Source organism: Manacus vitellinus, unplaced genomic scaffold, assembly GCF_001715985.3.
Source record: "Manacus vitellinus isolate BGI_N305 unplaced genomic scaffold, ASM171598v3 scaffold_81_pilon, whole genome shotgun sequence".
In the NCBI taxonomy this organism is placed as follows: domain Eukaryota; kingdom Metazoa; phylum Chordata; class Aves; order Passeriformes; family Pipridae; genus Manacus; species Manacus vitellinus.
The window spans coordinates 1140159-1161160 of NW_021940822.1; the positions used below are offsets into that span (position 1 = coordinate 1140159).

The 21002-nt window shown below is 47.0% G+C and overlaps 1 protein-coding gene across 1 annotated transcript in view; it reads left to right on the plus strand.

Annotated features, from left to right (window-relative positions):
- Window positions 1–21002, plus strand: part of PPP2R5D (protein phosphatase 2 regulatory subunit B'delta) — a 27821-nt gene continuing 6819 nt past the window's right edge. The window contains exons 1-12 of the mRNA XM_008922852.2: window positions 1–140; window positions 6761–6968; window positions 8110–8309; window positions 8702–8812; window positions 10583–10675; window positions 11156–11286; window positions 11398–11457; window positions 12144–12252; window positions 13116–13169; window positions 15952–16122; window positions 18120–18247; window positions 20264–20365. Coding sequence (XP_008921100.2) covers window positions 39–140; window positions 6761–6968; window positions 8110–8309; window positions 8702–8812; window positions 10583–10675; window positions 11156–11286; window positions 11398–11457; window positions 12144–12252; window positions 13116–13169; window positions 15952–16122; window positions 18120–18247; window positions 20264–20365 — 1469 coding nt within the window. The 5' untranslated portion in view covers window positions 1–38. The remainder of the gene's footprint in view (window positions 141–6760; window positions 6969–8109; window positions 8310–8701; window positions 8813–10582; window positions 10676–11155; window positions 11287–11397; window positions 11458–12143; window positions 12253–13115; window positions 13170–15951; window positions 16123–18119; window positions 18248–20263; window positions 20366–21002) is intronic.

The following is a 21002-nucleotide window of genomic DNA, read 5'->3' on the forward strand; positions in this document are numbered from 1 at the left end:
ATGGTAAAACTCTGAACAAGGTGAAATTTTCTCTGAATATGTTCTCATCCTTTCAGGAGTCACCGAAGTCTACCAAAAGCACCACAAAGCCTGGCAGCAGCAGTAGCGGGAAGGATGGTGGGGCAGAGAATTCAGAAGAGGTAAGGCTGTACCTTCGGTACAGCAGTGTGCATGTACAGCTCATCTTTGGGGAGGAATGAAATCTTTCATTCTATCTACTTCAAGCTGTTCTTCCAGATAACACGTCACCAAGATCTTAAGAAATCAGAGAAGGTGGTAGTTAGTTCCCCTTGAAAGTTGGCCCAAAGGGAACAATGACTATGGAAGAGACATGAGTCTCGTACCCTACAGACCTGGAAAAAGAGATTTGGCATGAAGCTGAGGGCGAGCGCTGCTCACAGAGGTGGGCAGGGCATGGCAGAGTTGGCTGCAGAAACAGACAAGCCACGGTTATCAAGGAGGAGGAAGCCTGACAGATGGGAGCAGCTGCCGTGCTCCTGTTGGAGCAAAGCGCAATAAACTGTTGTCACTTCGTGTCGGAGTGGGAGAGTACTGAGAAGCAATAGAAAAGGAACTGTTCTTCTGAGGCATTTTCTGGAGGAGTGAGATTAGGAAGTTATGGATAGGAACACTTGAAAGGATAAATTGCTACAGATTAAATGATTCTCCTTTGGTATAACAGCCATGTTGCTGAGCACAGCATTCCTCACAAGAAGGCACAGTCTGTATTCCCAGATGCACAGAGTCTCTGTCACTCTCAGTTTTGATGTTGCCAAGCTAGATGTGTTAGAATGGCCTTAGCAGAATATGATGTTATGATAAGGTGGGCTTAGAATTAGTAGAAATTTGTGTATGCTGGAACTTTTCTGGTAGTCTTGAATTTGTCTGGCACTTAGTGCAGTTGTGGAGTTTAAGGACTGGCTCAGAAAAGTGTTGTATGCATGTCCAAGGAAGCATGTGTATATGTGTGGTTTGGTTTTTTTTTTTTTTTAATACTGCAGTTTGGCAAGCAAGCTGTTCCACTTCTATATCTGTAGAAGCCTATGTGCTCAAGTCTTGTCTGGAACATGTTGCGTTTGTAATTTGGAGGACTGGGCATAGGAGGCATGTAAGGCTAATGAAGACTAGGAAGAAATGTGTAGTTCGGTGGTGTGGTTGTAGTCAAAATAATGTGATTTTAGAGTCTCCTTTGAAGCATAGATCTGTGTTGCAGAGCCTCACTGTTAGCCACTCAGTTTCAGGGTCTAAGCTGTGCTCATGCCTAACCTGCCGTGTGGCCAGCAAGGAATCAGAATGTGACTTTGTTTGCCTTGGAGCAGGTAGCAAAGTTTTGTAGATCCTTCATCCTGGCCTTTGCCTCTGCCCATTTTATTTTGCGTATATAGCTGAAAACGGCTTGCTGGGAGAGATTCCTGAAGACTCCAAGGAATTGAAAGAACTCCTGTGTTGGCATCATGGGGTCAGACTTACCTTTTATTTATTTGGCACTCTTTGCTGAGTTCACAGCTCTGGAAAGAGGAAGGAAAGCCTGGGTCTTGCAATGGAAGGGTAATGGATAGCCATGAAAGCAGAGCGCTCTGATGTGCCGTCCAAATCAGCAGTGGACTGTGGCACTGCTCTCCTGGTTACAAGTGTTGCAGTAAGAAGAGAAGAATGTCACAGGGTACAAGCTTTCTTCTGTGACCTGAAATGGCATGTAATGTCTGCCTGGGTGCAGAAGAAACTTAGAAGTGATGCGTCTAACCTCCCCTCCCACAAAACATACCCAGCCACTTCCTCATACTCCAGACATAATCCAGCCCTTCTTTAAGATGGAAAGCTGAGTTTCCTTTGATCATAAGAACAGAGAGCAGAGCAGAAAGGAGACACCTCTGCAGTGTGCAGGGCCACAGGTCTCTTCTCCCTTTCCCTGTTGGTTCTGCAGTGAAGTTTGTTCTCTCTTGGTGCTTTCCTGTCTGTCTCTGGACTGCTCTGCTGCAGAATGGAAGAGCGCTCTTTGCTTGATATGAAGAAATGTATACCACTTTGAATGCGATTTTCTTGCTCTTCAGGAAGCACAGAAAGGTATTTTGACTTTCACACTGGGGGACTGTGAGGAATTAGGTAATGTGCTGGGAGCAAGACTCCTTCCTTGTGTCAGAAGCAGGAGGTGGTTTGACTTGTGAAATGCTGGGAGTGATACTGTCTAGTGGGGTTGATGGGCTGAGCCCAGCCTGGATACCTCTGCTGCCATTGGGAGAGTTTCATGCCCTGTGAATTCATCTATGGAGTTACAGTTGATTGGTTGCCTTTTCTAGGGTGAAAATTGTGTGCACCAGAGAGATTTTTCCTTTTTCTTCGTACCTCAATAGATGCTTAATGGGTTTGCGGTGGGGGAGCGGCACTTGGGCAGCTCTCTTCCTATATGTGCTTTCCTTTCTCACACCATGGAGCAGGGGAGGACTCAACTTTAATTTATCCTGGTACCAGAAAGTTGTGACTTGTTTTGGAGGCAAGTTGTCTGGCTGGTGGAATGAGTAAAGCTTGCTGAAGAGCAGCTCTGTTTTGACAGATCTGAGCAAATACAGTGGAAGAGGAGCTCCTATGGGGATCTCTGTGGACGGAGACAAAGAGGGCAGGAGTCAGTCCATAAACCCCTAAGCGCAGTGCTTTGTTCTCTGCAGCGAAGGAGCTTTTAGTGGAGCTGATCTGGAAGGGCAGATATGTTCAAAAGCAGACGCATCCCCACAAGGGAAGGCAAGTGTTTGAGTTCCCTTTTAAGTACAGGGTTAGATGCTCATCTTGGGGTGAAGCTATCTGATGTGAAGAGCCAGCAGAGCTTTGCCAGGCCCTGGCTTTGGCGGGGGCAATTTGCTTAGGGAGAGATAAGGAGTAAAACAGTGGAGTAAAACACGAGAGCAAGGAGTGGGAAATGAAAGATTTGTTTAGTTCATTCCCTCTGGAACATGATGAATATATGAATGCAGAGAATTTCTACATAGCTATTTAAAGAGAAAAAAGAAATAATGTCAGAGACCAAGGTAGCATTGGATGAGAGGATGAGAAAGAGTTACTCCTCCTGGCCAGAAAGACTGGGAGAGGCAGCTGGGTGGGGAAGAGAGTTAATGACCTGGAAGTGGGAGCAGGGATTAGCAGCAGCAGCAGTAAAGAGAGGAGTTGCTCTGCAGCCTCGAGGGCAGCTTGGAGTCTCTCTGATGAGATTTGCAGCTCTGGGAGAGGGTGCTCCTTTTCACTGATCTGCTGTATTTTCGTGTTTTGCAGATATCTCCATGGGGCTTGTTACTGCAGTACCTGGAGTTCATTATTCAGAGACAGGCGTTACAGTGTGCTGATGTTACTTCTGAGGCAGAGAGCCTGATTTTAATAGGGAAGCTGTGTAACAGCAGACAAAGAGAGCAGGTACTGACTTGAGGGATGGGAAGGAAAGAGTCATCAGAGGAGGAGGAGCTGAGAGCAGATCTGGGCTGAGAAGCTTAGCAAGCAGGGGATGCTCAAGGGACCAGTGAGGCAGAAGGGCTTTCCGAGTGGCTATGCACCCAGCTGCAGTAGGAGTGCCTGCAGAGGTGAGGTCATGCATGGGTGGGGAAGCAGAGGAAAAGCTTGCACAGCTCAGGGTGGCTGGGGGAAGAGGATATCTGTCCCTGGGAGCCTGGGGTGAAGAGCAAGCTTAGGGCCTGGGGCTCACTGACTTGTGCAGACAAGTTCCTAGCAAGGGGGAGAGGTGGTGGGAATCAGTGGGGAGGAAGTGCTATGGAGCCAGGGAACCTGTGCTTGGGGGAGTTGGGGCTGGCCTGTCCTGTTGGCACAAGTAGCTGCTCCACCACAGTGGGAAAGGTGTGGCTGCCACACCACACTTGGGTGAACAACTTTATGCAGTTCTCTGGTCACTTCAGCATGTGCAGTGTAACAGCTGCTGCAAAACAGTGTCTCCCAGGCTGTCAGCTTTGCCGTGGTGGTGTGAGCCCTGCCTGTCAGGAGGGGCTGAGCCTGATCAGGTAGATGTGCACCTGCAGCCATGTCAGCTGGTGTTGGTGTCGGGGAAACAGTCTGTGAGGTTGATACCTGTGCACGAAGAGAAAAGCTTTCAGGTTCAGTAGCCTGCTGTGTTTTCAGGGATGGAAACTTCAAAGAAGAAAGTGTTAGGAAAATTAAAATAAGCTGCTTCTGATTCATGTGACCAAGGTAGGAGGTGTTGAAGGCAGCAGGACAGCAAGCCTGCCACAGGAAGCACCTCCTGAAAGCAGGTATTCAACTTGATACCAGGAAGTCCATATAGAAGCGATCCATCCTAAACCCTCTAAGCATTGCAGCATAGGAGTATATTTGACCTCCCCAATCATTAGGTTTTCTCTAGCAATCTTGGCTGTGTGACTTTTGTGCATGTATGACTGTTTCTTAAATAATTAGCAGGTAAACCTGAAGCTGTGTTTTGTCTCTCTTCATGCAAGCTGTTGAAGACTGTAGATTACTGAAGACTAGTGACAAGGACTTTTCTAGCCCCGTGATCCAGCCTGTTCACATGCAGTGCACATGCCATGTTCAGAACATTTGCCTGTGGCATTTCTGGGTGGGTGAGGAGTGCACAGGCATGTCTTGTCAGCTAGGAGGGCCCATGTGTCTTGCTTCCTTCAGTGTTACCTGTGAGGCCACCAATGCATCTTCTGTTTCTGTATGATCTTTTCTCTGTGATGGCTCAGCATTCGGGTTTTGCCCTTCTTCTCTGTGGAAGGAGAGTGATGTAGAGTAGAGGTCTAGCCTTCCCAAAGGCATCTGGACAACATCTGAGTGGCTCACCAAATATTCAGAGTGAGGAATGAGCTTCTCAGTCTTGTAAGGTTGCCAGCAAGGATTTGTCCTGACGTAATTGAGGAGAGAACACTGTTTAGGATAAGTTATCTCCAGTTTGTAGTCTAGGCCTGCTTTGTTTGGCAGCCACTGCTGTTTTCATCACAAAGCAAGAGCTCATCTCACTCCCTCCTCTCATCATGGGACAATGCTGCTCCATGAAAGGAGTCAGATCAAATGTAAATTGAAGAGAGTTCAGATCTTGTTGTCCCCCCACACTTTGGCTTGGAGCTGAGCCTGAAACAGAACCACTCAAGATTTCCTTCAAACAGAGCTAGACCAGAACAAAAATATTTCTGATTTATCTTTAAAAAGTAATGGCTTGGCAAAACAATTGGTGTTTTGTGTTGGGTGCTGTTTTCCACAGGGAGTCTTTACACTTGCTCTACAGATCCAAATCTGTAGAGCAGCGTCTCCTTGTAGACGGCTTTCCCTATTCCTACCTTGCTGCCTTCCCACATGCTGCAGGTGCAGTAACTCTTGCTCTTGCACTGTAGTGCTGTGCTGCACCTCTTTAGAAACCAGTTCAGAGAACAGACTGTGCAGAGTAAGCTGCAGCTCAGCTGCTCCTCACAGGAAGAGACTGGCCGTACCTCATCTGGAGAATGGTGAGCTCTGGTGAGCTCCTGCACTGCTGATGTGCTCCCTCAAAGTACTGCTGGTCAGTGTTCTGGGGAGATGTGTGTATGTACCACTGTGCTCTATGTGGCTGTTGGGAGTTTATGGGGGAAGAAGGAAGTGATATCCAAAGATGTCACCCACCTCTGTCCCCCCATCCATTGTGCTATCCCTGTTGTATCCTAAACAGGTTCATTCTGCAGATCCCTGGCTTCATGTACCAGCAGTGCAGTAGGCTGGGTGCTGTCTCCAGCTGAATCCTCTGCTATAGGCTTGCTGACAAGATGTTGCCCTCTCCTCTGTTAAGTTTTCCACAGGCTGGGTCAGTGTGAAATGAAAGGGTCAGTTATTGAGTCATTATTACCCAAGTGGGACTTGAACCAGCAGAGCTTCAGCAAGGTCAGAATAGAGCTGAACTGAGCAAACACCAGCTTCAGTTTCTGGTCATGTGTTAAAAATGAGAAAGTGCCTCTGGAAGTGCAGTTTAGCAAGCGTGAAGTGGGAGAGGAAAGTGCAGGCACAGAGTTTGTGTGGCTAAAAGGGGCGATGTGATAAAAGCACATCCACAGAAGTTCAGACAGCAGTGAGGTGGAGACAGCTTGAGAGGATGGAGCAGCCAGGGTCGATTGGGAGAGCTCACAACCTGCGACCTAAGGTTGTGTGTGTATGTATGTACGTAGTCTACGTGGTTCGTAGACTCGGTGCTCCTGGTCTATGGATGCAGCAATGATTTTAGTGGTCTTCACTGTTGCCTTTCCAGGGCCATTGTGTCTGCTCTGTACTATGCTTTGCTTTTCCCCAGGTTTTTTTTTTTTTTGCTTTTTTCCTGCGCAAGGACAAAGAAGCAAATTGCTAGTTTTCTATACTTGCTTGCTGTAAATTGTACAGAGTGATGTAATTGGAGACAGCAGCACACTGAGATTTCTGTTTGCACCACAGGAAGTTTTTATTTCTGCTTTTTTCTTCTGTCAACAGACTTCTGTAACCTGTTGAAAGATGTGACTTTGCTTTCCATATCCATAGCACTTGCTGTGCCAAGAAGATATGGTGTCTTTGTGGTGCCTCACAGATATGAGTAAAACTGTTGCCTACTTTGCAGATCTGGTGCAGATGCAACCAACTGGTTGGTTCCTGCCTAGAGCTGGCAGGAACCGGTGAGGTGCACTTAATTGCAAGTGCAACAGTGAAAAACCTGCCCAGTTTCTTCAGTCTAAGAAGATGCTGATGGTGTCTAATTGCTTTTGAGGTCTTTAGGTAAAAGACTTCTGAGTCGTTTTACTCTTTTGTTTCTCGTCAGGCCCAGCAGCCTCAGCAGCAGCCACAGCAACCACAGCAGCAGCCAACATCAAATAAGCGGCCCAGTAACAGCGCTCCCCCACCAACCCAGCTGAATAAAATCAAGTACTCAGGGGGACCCCAGATTGTGAAGAAGGAGCGCCGGCACAGCTCTTCTCGCTTCAATCTGAGCAAAAACCGGGAACTGCAAAAACTCCCAGCCCTTAAAGGTAAAGAAGCTGTGGGGTGGGAGTGACCTGTGTGACAAAGCTGTGCCTTCTCCAGGCAGAGTGTGGTGGTGTAAGGGCTCTTCCCAAAGCAACTCTGACAGTGTATGGCTAGTCTTGTGGGCAGTGCAGCAGGGATATTCTGGGAAAAGTGCTTGGCTTGTCAGCAGGTAGAGAATTGATGGATGGCCTAAAAAAATCAGAGGATTCTCAATGCAAACTTCAGTACTTACCTTCCCATTTGAACTGTTTAAACCCTCGTGATTTTATGTACTGAGGACTGCTTCAGATTCTTCAGCAGATTATGCAGGAAAGGATGAAGTGCAGAGACCTTGATGCAGACTGCCCTTGATTCCTACAGCCACCTCTTCCTGTTGGAGGACTAGGCCTCCTCCTCATTGTGTTTCCATTGCAAATTGTAGCCCTGCTATTGAAGCTCTTCACCTTAGGGCAATTACTTGGTATTGACACTTAGTGAACATAATGTTGCAATTAAATATGATTTAAGTGTGGACAAGAAGAAAGTGTTTTCAGCAGTCACTCAGCCAGACCCATTGCTGATGTGGCTCACAGACGCAGGCAGCCCTTTTAGGAAAGGCAGCTGCCTTACAGCTCAGTAGCATTCTGCAAGCAAGAGGTAAGTTTGTGTCATTGGCCAAGGCAGTGCATAGTTTCCAGTCGTATGGAATAAAAAAAGAGTATGAACCCCTGCCACCTTGGCCCCTCTCTTCTGCACTGCTCTCTGGGCGGAAGGTTAGACTACAGTGTGCACTGTCCAGCTCCCTTTGTGTCTGTGCAGTTCAGAGCGTGGGTGTTACTGGTCTGTGATGGGAACTAGTTGAGTTTCTTTTCCAGGCTACCCTGCACAGGGAAGAGATCAGTGCTTATCAGATTAGAAACTGCTACTGTCTTTGAGATCCTCTCATGGGATAGTTGCTTCAGAGGCCTTGCAGTCCCTCTGCCTCCATTGTCTCGTGTCCATAGCAGGGGCAACGCTGCCTCTCCATCTTCCCCACCCATGAGTTCAAAGAGGATGTGACAGAGGAGGGGGAAACCACAGGGAGTGAACCACATTTATATCTGGGGAAACCAGGAAGATGTTCTGCCTATCTTCAAGGACAGATGTCCCTGCTTTCTCTGACAGATGCTTCTCCACATGAACGAGAAGAGCTTTTCATCCAGAAGCTGCGGCAGTGTTGTGTGCTTTTTGACTTCATCTCTGACCCTCTCAGCGACTTGAAGTTCAAGGAGGTGAAGAGAGCAGGCCTCAATGAGATGGTGGAGTACATCACACACAACCGTGATGTCGTCACTGAGGCTATCTATCCTGAAGCTGTTATCATGGTAGGGCATGGGGCCAGTATGTGCTTGCATGCCAAAGAAAAAGAGACTGTTCAGAAGTGTGCGGAGGAGGAGGGATTTATCAGGGAGGAATGTGACCCCAGTGCTACCTATTCCTTATTATCTGCCCACCTCCAGAAAGAGAAGTGGGAGCAGGGGGGATGTCGTGGTGACAGTGCTTGCTGTAGGGAGAGGTGGAAGCTCTTGTCTCGGGCATAGACTGCGCTTGTGGAGTTTCTATGCAGACTATTACCCTATAGCCTGCAGGAAGGGATTGGTTTGTGGGCACAGCTGTGGCAAATCACAATATGTTGCTCTGCAGTGAAGGATTTGCTATGTGGAGGACCATCATGAGGTGTGGGGATGTCATTCATGCACCTTTTCACTCACCTTAGTTTTCAGTGAACCTCTTCCGGACACTCCCACCATCATCCAATCCCACAGGAGCAGAGTTTGACCCTGAGGAAGATGAGCCTACATTAGAGGCTGCCTGGCCACACCTTCAGGTGAGGAGGAGGGGGAAATATAGATCTGGTGAATTTATCTCCAGGAAGTCGAGAGTCCATGTAGGGCTGGAGCCTGCCAGTCTTGCCACTGGCTGCTTCACCAGCCTGCAAGGGGTCCTGGGGAAGGACCAGGCCTGCCACCCAGGGGTCAGAGGTGGCTCTTAGACAGTACAGACAGCAAGGGTGTCTTGGGAACTGGCTGAAGGCTGTGTGCAACATTCACCTGCAGATGCCTGTAGTCCCACGTGGCCCTCAAGTAGGCTGGGAGCGAACACTTTGCTAGGAGTGAAGGAGTTGTGCTGTATTGCCTATGTAAGAAGCAGTTCCCAGTAGTGTTACTGTCCCTTACGAAGACTTGAGAGCCTGCATCCTCTGGGCTTCAGCAGCATTGGAAACAGCACCCCTTCTGCTTCAGTGCTCCTCACCTTGCCCAGCTACCTGGGAGGTACATGGAAGAGGAGGGCTGCTTGGTGCCAAAGCAAAGCCTGTGCTGGTACCTGCTAATGTGCCTCCTGTAGGCTGGATGTAATTCAGTTGCATTTGCTGTGAGCAAATGTTTGACAAGAAAAGATAGGGAGCTGGAGGGTGAGGAAGAGGGGAAGGGAGACAAAGACCTTTTCATTAGGCTGTGTTCCCTGGGAAACAGACTTTTAAGACAAACTAGGTTATGAAAGTGACAGTGAGTATGGTTTAGCAGAGCTCAGCAATGGAAGTCAGGAGGTAAGCCCAGGCACTTGCACAGGGACATGTTGTCAAGCAGACAAAGGCAGATGATGAGCCAGGTACTGCAGAATGAAGCAGAAAATACAGAGAAGAAATAAGGTGCAGTTCTGCAGCAGTGGTTAATCGCTTCTCACTGCTGCAGTTGACATAGTGGCGTGAGCATCGATAGAAGTAGTGTGTCCTCATCATGTGCAATGGATGCTAGGAAGCATTTGTTTCTCAGAATTGAGCCAGCAGCAGCCAGCATGGATTTGTGGCAATGACCTTGAGTGCTGAGCTTGTTGGTCATCATCTCAGTTTTTTCTGTGGTGGTGTCCTTTGCAGCTGGGCCCTGCCTTTGGATGCATGGCCCTGTAATTCCTTCAACTCCAGAGTCAGACCTTTGGAATGTATCACTGTCGTTTGGCCTAGTGACCCCTCAGAAGCACTAGGCAGGGTCAGCCCTGGAATGGACTCATCCCTCTAAGAGGACAGCGAGACCAGAAGTTCAGCACTGACAGCCTTCTTAAAACAAGCTGCTCTTTGTTGTCCAAGTGGGACACAGCATGCAGCTCACATGGCTTAGTGGGGCCAAGCCAACCTGGAGTCAGTCCCCAGGAGGCAGAGGACACGGCATGTTTTCCTGGAGTCTCTTTCATTTCTCTGCTTTTCTGTTCTTCCTTGGCATGTCTCAAGGACTTCCAATGAAGCCTCAGCCTTTGCCATCTCTGAAGGTTTCTGTTCTCTGTAGAGATGTGTGCTGAAGATGTGAGAAGAGTTTCCCAGACCTAGTGTCTTAATCTGAGTAGGTGGATGTTGTCTATGGGGGGACCTGAAGTGATGAGATCCCATGATTGGGCAGTTATGTGCCACCAGACCCCTGCCCATTAGAGCAAGGGCAGCTGCGTTGATCCCACTGAGTGGGGAAACACTGGGTTTTGTGCTCCTGTTCAGGCTTTCCAGCCTTTCCCTGAATCCTTAAGGAGAAGGAAAACCTTTAAAATCTGAAGTAAGCAGTGGTGAGAGGACAGAGGGATTTCTAAGTGATCTCTCCTTCTCCCTTCATAGCTGGTGTATGAGTTCTTCCTCCGGTTCCTGGAATCGCCTGACTTCCAACCAAATGTAGCCAAGAAATACATTGACCAGAAGTTTGTACTGTCTGTAAGTAATCATTTCCTCTGCCACTGTGCACCACCTTTATGAAGGACATGCAGCAGATTTGGGTCAAGGTTTTACATAAACAGTCCAGCTTTGACAGCAGTGTGCTTGATGATGTGACTTTTCTTTATTCCTTTGTCTTGGATGAGCAGACAGAGTTTTGTGTGCAAGCTGTAATCTCTGGAACTCATAACTTGTTGTACAGGTGGAGAGGGTGCAGGAGCCTTGCAGGGGAAATCTGGGGATGTGCAGCTTTGTAGAAAGTGCGGGCCATCACTGTGTTCCTGAAGATGAAAGAAGATGGTTCCAGCTTGTGACTAGGAGGCTGCATGTTTCAGGGAAATGACCACTGTGCTCAGGGTGCTGAGGGCATCACCCAGCTGAAAGTGCCACTTTTGCTGAGTGTGAGCAGTGCCCAGCATTGCTGGTAGCTTTGTTCAGACAGGCACTATGCAGATACCGACTGAATTTCTCTCCCCGCAGCTTCTGGATCTCTTTGACAGTGAAGACCCCAGAGAACGAGACTTCCTAAAGACTATTCTGCACAGGATCTACGGGAAGTTCCTGGGTCTGCGAGCATATGTGAGGAGACAGATCAATAATATATTTTACAGGTGAGGTGTTTCTTAGTACCACTTAGAGTCCCTGTCTCCAGTGTTTTTCCTTCCTTTTGTTTATCAGACTATATCCAGCATTTGGCAATGATCTCTCATCCTTCTCTTTAGGTTCATCTATGAAACAGAGCACCACAATGGGATTGCAGAGCTACTGGAGATCCTAGGAAGGTAAGGCCACTTTTGGAAATCCCAGAGGGCCCACAGTGAGTGAGACTCAGTGAGACATTAGCCCAGTGTGCTATGTGAGCTGGCAGTGCCTTCCTTCAGCAGTCCTTGCAGGAGGCTCCTCTTCCAGAGAATCTCAGTCTGATGCAGCACAGAGTTAAAGTACTCTCCAGCCTGCTGATAAGTGCAGTGGTAGCCTTCTCCTCCCCAGATTTTTCTCCTGTTCGTTTGAGTCCAGTCACACTTGCTTCAGCAGGCAGTAAAAGAGAATAGTTCCCCTGAAGCAGTGGGAAGCCTTAGCAGCCTTACCAGTGGGCAGCCTTCACCATGGCTTAACTGCCCTTCTGTTTGCAGCCCTCTTGTACCACCATCCTCCTGTTCTGTAAAGCACGAGGCTCAAGCACTGATCTGCCTCTGTGCTGGCCTTCCCCAGAGGTTCTGCTTAAGTGTGTGTGGGCTCAGCCTTGCACAGAAAGGAGCAGAGCCCAAGCCCCATCAGAAGCGTTTCCCTGTGGTGCCTGCCAAGGACACACTCTCGCTGAGCATGGTGTGCAGGCTGGGCCACAGTGACCATGCTTTTGGTGAGTGCTTTCTCAAGGGACTAATGAGAGCTAGGGCGAGTCTTTGAGGTGAGAGATATTGTATTTCTGCTGGGTAAGGATGCTAACAAGACTCTTGTTTCTTCTCAGCATAATCAATGGGTTTGCTTTGCCTCTGAAGGAAGAGCACAAGATGTTCCTCATCAGAGTCTTGTTACCACTGCACAAAGTGAAGTCTCTCAGTGTCTACCATCCACAGGTGAGAAGTGCTTCAAGTTCCCAGGGCAGATTGGGATTATTGCAAGAACTTATAGCTATTATAAGCTGTACATATATATATATATATGTGTGTATTAGCTTATAAGCTCATTGTATATAGCTATTCACCAGGCCACATTGCTGCATTGTACGAAGTTCTTACTGTGATATGTTTTGGGCTCTGCACTAGTCCCTTACTGCAGTGGTTGTCCCATCCTTGTGGTGCCTGGGCCTGTGCCATTGGCTGATAGGCATTGGCATTTCCTGCTGACTTAATGCTGTGGCCTGCTTTGTCTTTCTGTGCTGGAAGCTTGTGAAATACTTGGGCCCCGCTGGAACCAGAGAGGTAAAATTCCCAGCTGTGCATGTGGTGTGTCAGCTGTTAGTCGCTGCTGAGATATGTGGAGAAATTGGTGTGCTGGTCTGCTAGACTGGTATAACGAACAATTTCTTCAGGCTTTGAGGACATAATAGAAGAATATAGAAGATCAGAACTTGGGCTAGGAAGTCAAGAAGTATGGGTGCTAAGTAGTGATGTCTGTTCTCCCAGCCCTGTTTTTATGGGGCAGGGCTTTGTGACAGTCCGGTTTGTTCCTCCCTGTGTGTCCGGCTGTGCTTCCATCTGAATCTATTGGCTGTGGATGCTCTAGGTGGCTCAAGTTTTATCCTATATGTTGCATGAATATCTGGAGCTCGGGCCCTGCCTGCTTGAGCTTAAAGCCTTTGCTTGCCATAAGAAAACTGAATTTGTTTAGAGCTGCAACAGAATGGCCACGGTGTTACTTCCAGCCTAGGGGGGATGGTGGCGCTTTAATCTCAGGTACACTTGAGGAAGCTCTAATCTTGCCATGTTTTTTCCTACAGTTGGCATACTGCGTTGTACAGTTCTTGGAGAAAGACAGCAGTTTGACAGAGCCAGTGAGTAATCTTGCTTAACTTCTGTGTGACAGTCAAGCCCCAAAAAGCTTCACAGCTTCCTTAAAGTACTCTTTTTTTAACCCTTGCTGTAAAGAGGCTGAGTCGGTGAGTGGTATTGTTTACTGGGTTTGCCTGGTTCCCTGTGGGCAGAAGGGGCTGTACTGCTCATGCGCAAGCCTTTAGCGTTCTCTCCTGAAAGCTTCATGAAGGTGGGTTATTTGATGTCTTTGATGCTTATAGTGCTTCAGATCTTGGTCTAGCAGAAGGAACACTATACCAAGCTGTTCTTTCAGGGTAGAGCTCTCAGCTAGTGACAGATGCTGCAGAGACAAAACACATGACCATCTGATGGAATCAGTGTGAGCTTGTGGGGGCCATGAAATAGTGGAGACCCCTCCAGACTATTGGAGTTGGTTTCAAAACTGTGGAGATGAGGTTAGGAACCTGGGACACAAAGATCTACTTAGGCAAGCCACTGTTCCTTCATGAAAGTATTCTCCTTCCAGCTTTAGCATCAGTTTGCTACCTTCATAGTGTTAAGTCACCTTGTAGACACATTTGCCTTCAGGATATAGGGCTGGGAAACAGCAGATTCTAAAGTGTGTGAGCAGTGGAGACCTCCCATATTCTAGTCACTGGCTGCACAGACCTGCAGTGCTAACCAGGCTATATGCCAGCTTGAAGGAGCAAGAAGGAGACAAATGTTTCTCCACCCACTTCAGGCCAGGAAATGTCTTCTACAGAGCTGAGCTTCACAGACTCAAAACAGCAGATGGGCAAAGAACGTGTGCTTGTGTCACTGTAGCAGGGAGCACCAGAAAGTGTGAGCGTTTTAATGAGTAGTGCTGGCTGAGGTCGTTCTGTTCTCTGGCTTAAATGTGTGCGTTCATGGTGAGCCTGACTGTGCTTGATAGAAGTTGGTCAGCTGTTGTCAGCTTTCTGGCTCCACAGCTCTGACACCAGCAGTGCTGAAGCAGACCTCCTAGCTTTTCCTTTAAATGTAGGTCCTCCATTTCCTGTGTTCCCAAAAGCCTGCTCTGAAACAAACTGTGTAAAGTAGTTTCCTGATCATGATGAGTACTTCCTGTGGCTGACATCCAGTCCAACAGTCTCCTGCCAACACACCTCTTAAGGGTGAGGGAAAAGAGAGAAATAGAAATCTGTCAATATTTCCAGGATTCATTTTGCAGCTTATTCAAATAGTAAAGCTCCATAGTTCATCACTAGTTCCTGAGTGACGGGTTAGTGGCCCTTGGCTTACAGACCCAGGTCTGGTTTGGTGCTTGTGGAAAGCAGTGGGATGACCCAATTTCATTACCTTCAGTGAGTGTTGCATTGTGTCTCAACCAGACATACCAAGGCCAAATTGCCACAGGTTGTGTCCTGTTAAAGCATCCTGCTTGTGAAGGTTTTGAATAGACCCCTGAGATGACTAGGGTTGTTGAAGTCTGGAAGAATTACTGGGCTTGTGCATCAGCAAGGGTCTGAATGCACTAGGAGATATTACCAACAGTGCTGAAAGGAGGCCAGATTACTCACTGGGTCCACACTCATCTCAAGTCGGCCTCCCAGAAGCTTGCTCAGCAAGGCTTAGCATAGTAGCTCTTGTGTTAACAGCAGTCTGCAAGACTGCCAGGTGAGCAAAGCCTCAGATGTGCTCAGTAATAGCAAAGACGGAATCGACACACCTCAGACCGCCTTAGCTGTAGAAGTTACTTCTGAGTCTCTGAAGGTAACTCTTGCCTGAATGGCAGACATGACTAATGACAAACACTGAGCATAACAAACTGCTGGCTTCTCAAGCCTTGTGTTGGCAGAAACACAATGCTTAGGTGTCTCTAATCTTGCTGTTGCATTGGCCGCTACTGTTCCTCTGCTGCTGTAAACTTCTCAAGTGCTGGCTTTGGGTTCAGGTAGCTGAAGCACACAGGTTTGAAAGAGCAACTAACTCCTACTGCCAACTCCGTGTGACTCTGGTGTCCACAGAGTTAGCATTTTTTCTTCCTACAGAGTGAAGGTCTGCAGGATTTTGGATCCTGCCTTTGACAGTGTCTAGAAGCAGATGGGTAGGACAGGAAGCGGTATTAAAAATAAATAAAATCTAACCCTGCTGTAGTATGTTCTTCTCGTATCTTGTAAGCAATAGTTTACTTAGACAGAAGTATTGTCATATTGCATTGTCATATTTAATTAAAACCATTAGTTGTAAACTCCCCAAACTTGTCTGCTACATTCTTGAGTCTTTCTGGACTTTGAGTCTCCACAAAGTTTTGCAAGAATGAGTTCCATAATCTGGTTACTTTTGTGTGAAGTAGAACTTCCTTTCCTTGTCCTAAACCCATCCATTGCATTATTTATTTGTTGCTCCCCAGTGTTCAAGGTCTGAGGTGTTTTGAATAATGACTCTTCAGAGACCTTCTCTGTAGCATTTCCCATTTTATTAGTTGGTCTTCCATGGTTACTCTGCACTGTCGGCCAGCTGCTGCCCAATCCAGTTTCAGCCTTCTGTGTTAAGCTGTGTTTGGGGAAAGAAAGTGGTTATTAGTTTTGTGCTTGTAGTACGGAATTGTATCAGCCTAGACAGAGCTACTGTCATGAATGTCACTGGGCAGAGTTTGGGCTTTTGTCTTCTTTCTTCCCCGGTAACCCACCCTGACTTTCTGAGAAAATCTGTTCTGTTACTTCCTGCCCTCTGCTGTTGTGTTTGGATCCTTAAAAATTTATTTTGCAGCTGGTGTTAACTTTTATCCTCTAACACTGTCTCTGTACCCTCCCCACTCAGGTGATTGTGGGCTTGCTGAAGTTCTGGCCGAAAACTCACAGTCCCAAGGAGGTGATGTTTTTAAATGAGCTGGAGGAGATCCTGGATGTGATTGAGCCATCTGAGTTTGTGAAAGTTATGGAACCCTTGTTCAGGCAGTTGGCCAAGTGTGTCTCCAGCCCACACTTCCAGGTGGGTTGCAGCACAGGGACGGGATAGAGCACTGACATGTAAGCCACTTGGCATGTGAGGGTGACACCACAGCTTTTGGTATTGTGTTTGTGGATCAGTGGCACGTGGAGGTGTGACCAGGGTGAGTATTGGGGTGATGTGGTGAGAATCCTCACCACAACCACAGAGCAAGCTCATCCAAAGAGAAAACAAAGCATATCAGTGGAGCCCCTCCTGCTGCTCTGTGCTGTTCAGCACTGTGTATTGCAGCAGGCTGGAGCTGGAGCACGGGTGCTCTGCCACCTCCTGTTTGGGCTAGCAAAGACAGATCCATCCAGTGTCCCCCTGTTGCAGTAAACCAAGCATTCTGCAGTATTGGAGGAAGGCCAACCAAAGAGACTGCGCAGAGAAGGTACTTTGTTTTATTCTAGCATAGGTGGTAAAGCATGAGGTATACTAAAAAAGTGCTGGAGTCTGCTTCTTCCTTCTTCTCACTGAAGGGAAGCTGAAATAATCTCTGTGGATAGTAGTCTTAAGGTTTAAAATGTACAGGGTGGTAGGACCTGCTAGTAGCTCCTAGCAGGTGTTTTTGGCTCAGTGTTTTAGATTGCCATGAAGAGCGCCCAGGAAGAAGATAGCTTGCTTGTTGACCCTGATATAGCTGGGGTGTTAAAGAAATAGTGACATAGCCATCTCCCAAATGAATGTGACTGCATAGTAAGGCAGACTGGCTTCAATCTGTCTTTTGGTATAGGGAGGTCCAAAGTCACGTGTTTACAACACAACAATAAAATCAGTCTAGGTCACGTGTATGTAAAAGATAATTTCCTGTAAAGGACTAGGGGAGCATGATGGAAATCAGCTGGACATGGATTACTGGTGTGGTGATGGGAACCAAAGGACTAATGTGACCTTAGGGCATGGAGGGAGCTACCAAAGGGAACTAAGGAAATTGAATAAAGTCGGGTAAAGGCTGCAGGAGAGACATCCTGTACTTGATAGCAGCCATCATCTGCTGCCCAACTCTTTGAAAAACAAGACTGAAAAGCCTGGAGAAGTTGCAAACACATTACAGCCTAGGAAAATTTACCCCAAAGGTGTCTCATACAGTCAGACTGAACAGTCTCTATGTCTGCAGCTTGTCTGAGAGCAAAATTAGGAACTGAATTCTTAGTAAGTCTGAACACTTTGGTGGGAGTGAGTTTTCTCTGAGTGGGTTGTCTGTTAATCCAGCAAACAAAAACTTATCTAGTGTTTGGAAAACCAAACACTAGATAAGTGAACGCAAGGTGAGTTTCCCTTCATTTACTCATGTAGAACAATATGTTAAGGGCATATAGTTCTCCATCTGAAATATAAAACTGAGTCTGGATTCCTAGGTTTTTAAAGCCATTTTCAAGCTAGTGCTAAATGCAAAAATTAGCTTGCATTGCCCAGATTTGTGGTAAATATGAAGAATTGTGGTTGAGTCTGTCACTGTGTGGAAACTTGTTAAACTTGTTTGTCTTGTTAGAGCAGGATGGCTGCCCCAAGATTTTCCATATTTTCACCCTTACTAAATCAGGGGGTTGAATTGTGGGACTAGTGACTGAAGCATACTTCAAAGCCCTGAGAGAGTCTGTTGTGGGAAAAGCCAGGAAGGAGTGGAACTTTACAGAAGACAGTTTGAAGAAATGGAGGAGGTTTGGTGCTAGTCTGAACTGGGACCTGGAGCAGATGACATTACTGTCCTCAAGTGTTGTGTAAAGGGTGTTTGGGTCATCAGTATATTGACAGTAGGCTTGTCTATTCAAGAACATTATGTTTTTCCCAGGAAAATGAGAAGTGTCTGACAGAGGGTCAGGGGAGGAAGGCTGGGAAGCAGGGATGATTGGTCTTGTAGAAGTCTGTGAAGGTCAACCCTGCTACCTGTGCTGTGGGGAAGCATGTGGGCTCCTCGACTGGGGGGTGGCTTCCCTGTGCACCACAGGTGTTACTGGAAGGAGCCTTTTCAAGGATGGCTTTCTCTCCCACTGCAGGTGGCAGAGCGAGCGCTGTACTATTGGAACAACGAATATATCATGAGCCTGATCAGCGATAATGCAGCCAAAATTCTCCCGATCATGTTTCCAGCGCTCTACAAGAACTCCAAGAGTCACTGGAACAAGTAGGTCTTCCCACATGCCCTGGCACTTGCTGTGCATGCCAGATTGCTTGACCCACTGGCAATCTTGGGGCATGCTGCTGCAGTGCAACATTGCATGGCGCTCAGTGGCACCAGGTGCTGAGTGGGGGGTTGTTAGTAATATCAGCATGGAAAAGTGCCACGGCAGACCACAGAGGCCTGCTTCTGCACGAGTTGAGGCACCTGCAATTACCAGCCTTGGGGGCCATCGAGTCGTAGCTTTTGATACCTGCTTGTCAGTAATGTTGCCGGTCTCTCCGAGGTGTGCTGTAGGTTTTCCCACTGACTTCTGTCTGCTTTTTAGCTAATGTCCAGCCCATATGTTCTCCATGAGCAGAGACCTTGGCTAATGCAGTGCCTGACTCCTTGAGTACAAGAAGAATAGAGGAAGCAGAACTAACTGGGCAGCTGTCCATGTCAAATATTGCTCCCTGTGTCTGATTCCTAGATACTACTCTGTTTTATGGTTCTTTTATCAACTTCTTTTCTACTGACTTCTCTTTCACTTGATTCCTTACCTGGTTAATTCAAGTTTAGCTAATTTAATCTAACACACTTCCTTTTAATGAATCAGCTAAAAATACTTGGTCCACAGCTGAGATCCTAAAGTCTTTCAGCAAAAACTACAAGAAGGCCAAAAAAAAAAAAAGTCATCTTCCTCTATTCTAGAGGGTGGAAAAAAGCAAAATAATTAATTTTAGGGAGGCTAGGCAAGTCCAGAGCTCAGTAGTATACTGTGGTAGCAATGACAAAGTTGTGAGGTAGAGCTTGTTTGCAGAGAGCTCCCCACTAGTCTGCTCTCCATTCTATCAGAAAGCACAGACTGGAGCCACCAGTCAAGGGTGCTCTAAAGTCTGGAATAGGCACAAATGTGCAGACGTGACCACACACAAACACCCAGAGACACCAACAGGCACACACATGTGCAGACAGGCACATACATGCACACATACGTGTGATGTGTGTGCACATGTGCATGCAGACAGATGTGCTCAGACACTCATTCAGTGTTACTGCCCCTCCTGATCAAAGTTCAGAAAAGGACTTTATGTTCTTGTCTGAAACCCTTCACCAGTACTGTGTCCTTGCAGCAGTCAAGATTCATGATTCTGCTGTTTCTGTCTTTTCTTCTTGTCTGCTTCCCAGTGGTATGGCAGAAGAAGTCCTGAAAGTGTTTTCCTCTTATTTCTCCTTGTCTTTGTTTTAGCAATAGCTAAAACAGGGCAGGTTGAGTATGTCAGATGCCCGTCTTCCTTCTCCTTGGTCAGACAGCTTGCTTAAGTCCAGCATGGCTGCATCTCTCTTCCTTATTCCATTTGTAGAACTGGTGGAGGCACAGAGCTCAATCTTCTGAGTCTCATCTTTAGCCTCTGGGTCAGGTCTTTCAGAGACAGCTTCAACACTTGTTTTTATTCCCCAGGAGAGTCTTTGTCCTGTAGGGAGCTCACACACAGTGCAACCTATCCATAAATCACTGGCACAAAGTTGACTTTTCTTCTGTGGTATTCTTTGTGCTAGTTCCCATCTCTACAGGGCTGCTGCCCCTGTGTTTTGGGCAGCTCAGTGGCAAAGCTCGTGACCAAATACTGGGCAGCTCAAAAAAGTAATTTTGTATATGTGAGGTGAACTGTGTGAGGCACTAAAGCCCCCTTGAGAACAGCCCTGAACAGGCTCCTAGCATCCTTCCTTTCCCACTTTTAACTACAAGAAATGAATACAGGAATGCATAGTTTTGCACTCATTACTCTGACTGTGGTAGAGCAGACCTGCCCCAGTGGTCTTCTCTTTCTTCTCCATCTCTTTCTCCCTGTGGTGCAGTTTCTGCTCTGTTTGTGGAAGGGGTTTTCCTGTGGTAGGAGCTGGAAATGCGTAAAAATCTTTTGTCACACGGATATAGAATGAGTTGCTGCTGCTGTTACCTCTTGTCTGTGCTACTGCTGCTAACTCAGGGCTCAGAACCTGCCCACCATGACTTGTTCTTTCCTCATTTCTTTGCAGAACAATCCACGGGCTGATCTACAATGCACTGAAGCTCTTCATGGAGATGAACCAAAAGCTTTTTGATGACTGCACGCAGCAATACAAGGCAGAGAAGCAGAAGTGAGTAACAGGTTTTTGTCAAGTTACTTGAGCTCATCCTGAAGTCTCCTTGGGGTACAGTAACAGATGGTAGATGCCAGTTGGCAGAGGGGAAATGGAAAGGTGGTACAAGTAATTTTGTAAAAAAAGTAGGATTCCTCAGCAGTAACTATGAGTAGAGATGAGAAGAGATAAAATGTGTGCCCTGATAGAAATTCTTTCAGTCCTGATGAACCAGGTAGCTTAGAAAAGAGTGACAGAGTCATAAGGAAATAGATTGCAATGTAGAGGATACTCAGCTTTGCAGAGATGCTTATGCTCTGCCATGGAAATATTTACTGGCTCACAAATGTTGTAGTGATGCCAGTGGAATCCTACTGCTTTAAAAAACTCTAAAGAGTTTTGCAGCAGTGGGCATAATGCATCTTTCATACCAGAGGATGCTTTCAATTTTCCAGTAATAAAGATTATTCTTTATTTATTACTGGAATAATTCCTGCAATTTCAAAGAGCAGATGGTGGAGATAAAATCTGAGCTCAGCAAGTACCTGTGCCATGGTGCTGTAAAGAGGAAAGAACTTCACTTTTTCTGCTTCTTTCTGCTGGTTTTGGTGCTTGTATAGCTTGCCTTGGTGAGCTGAGTCAGTCCAGTAAGCTA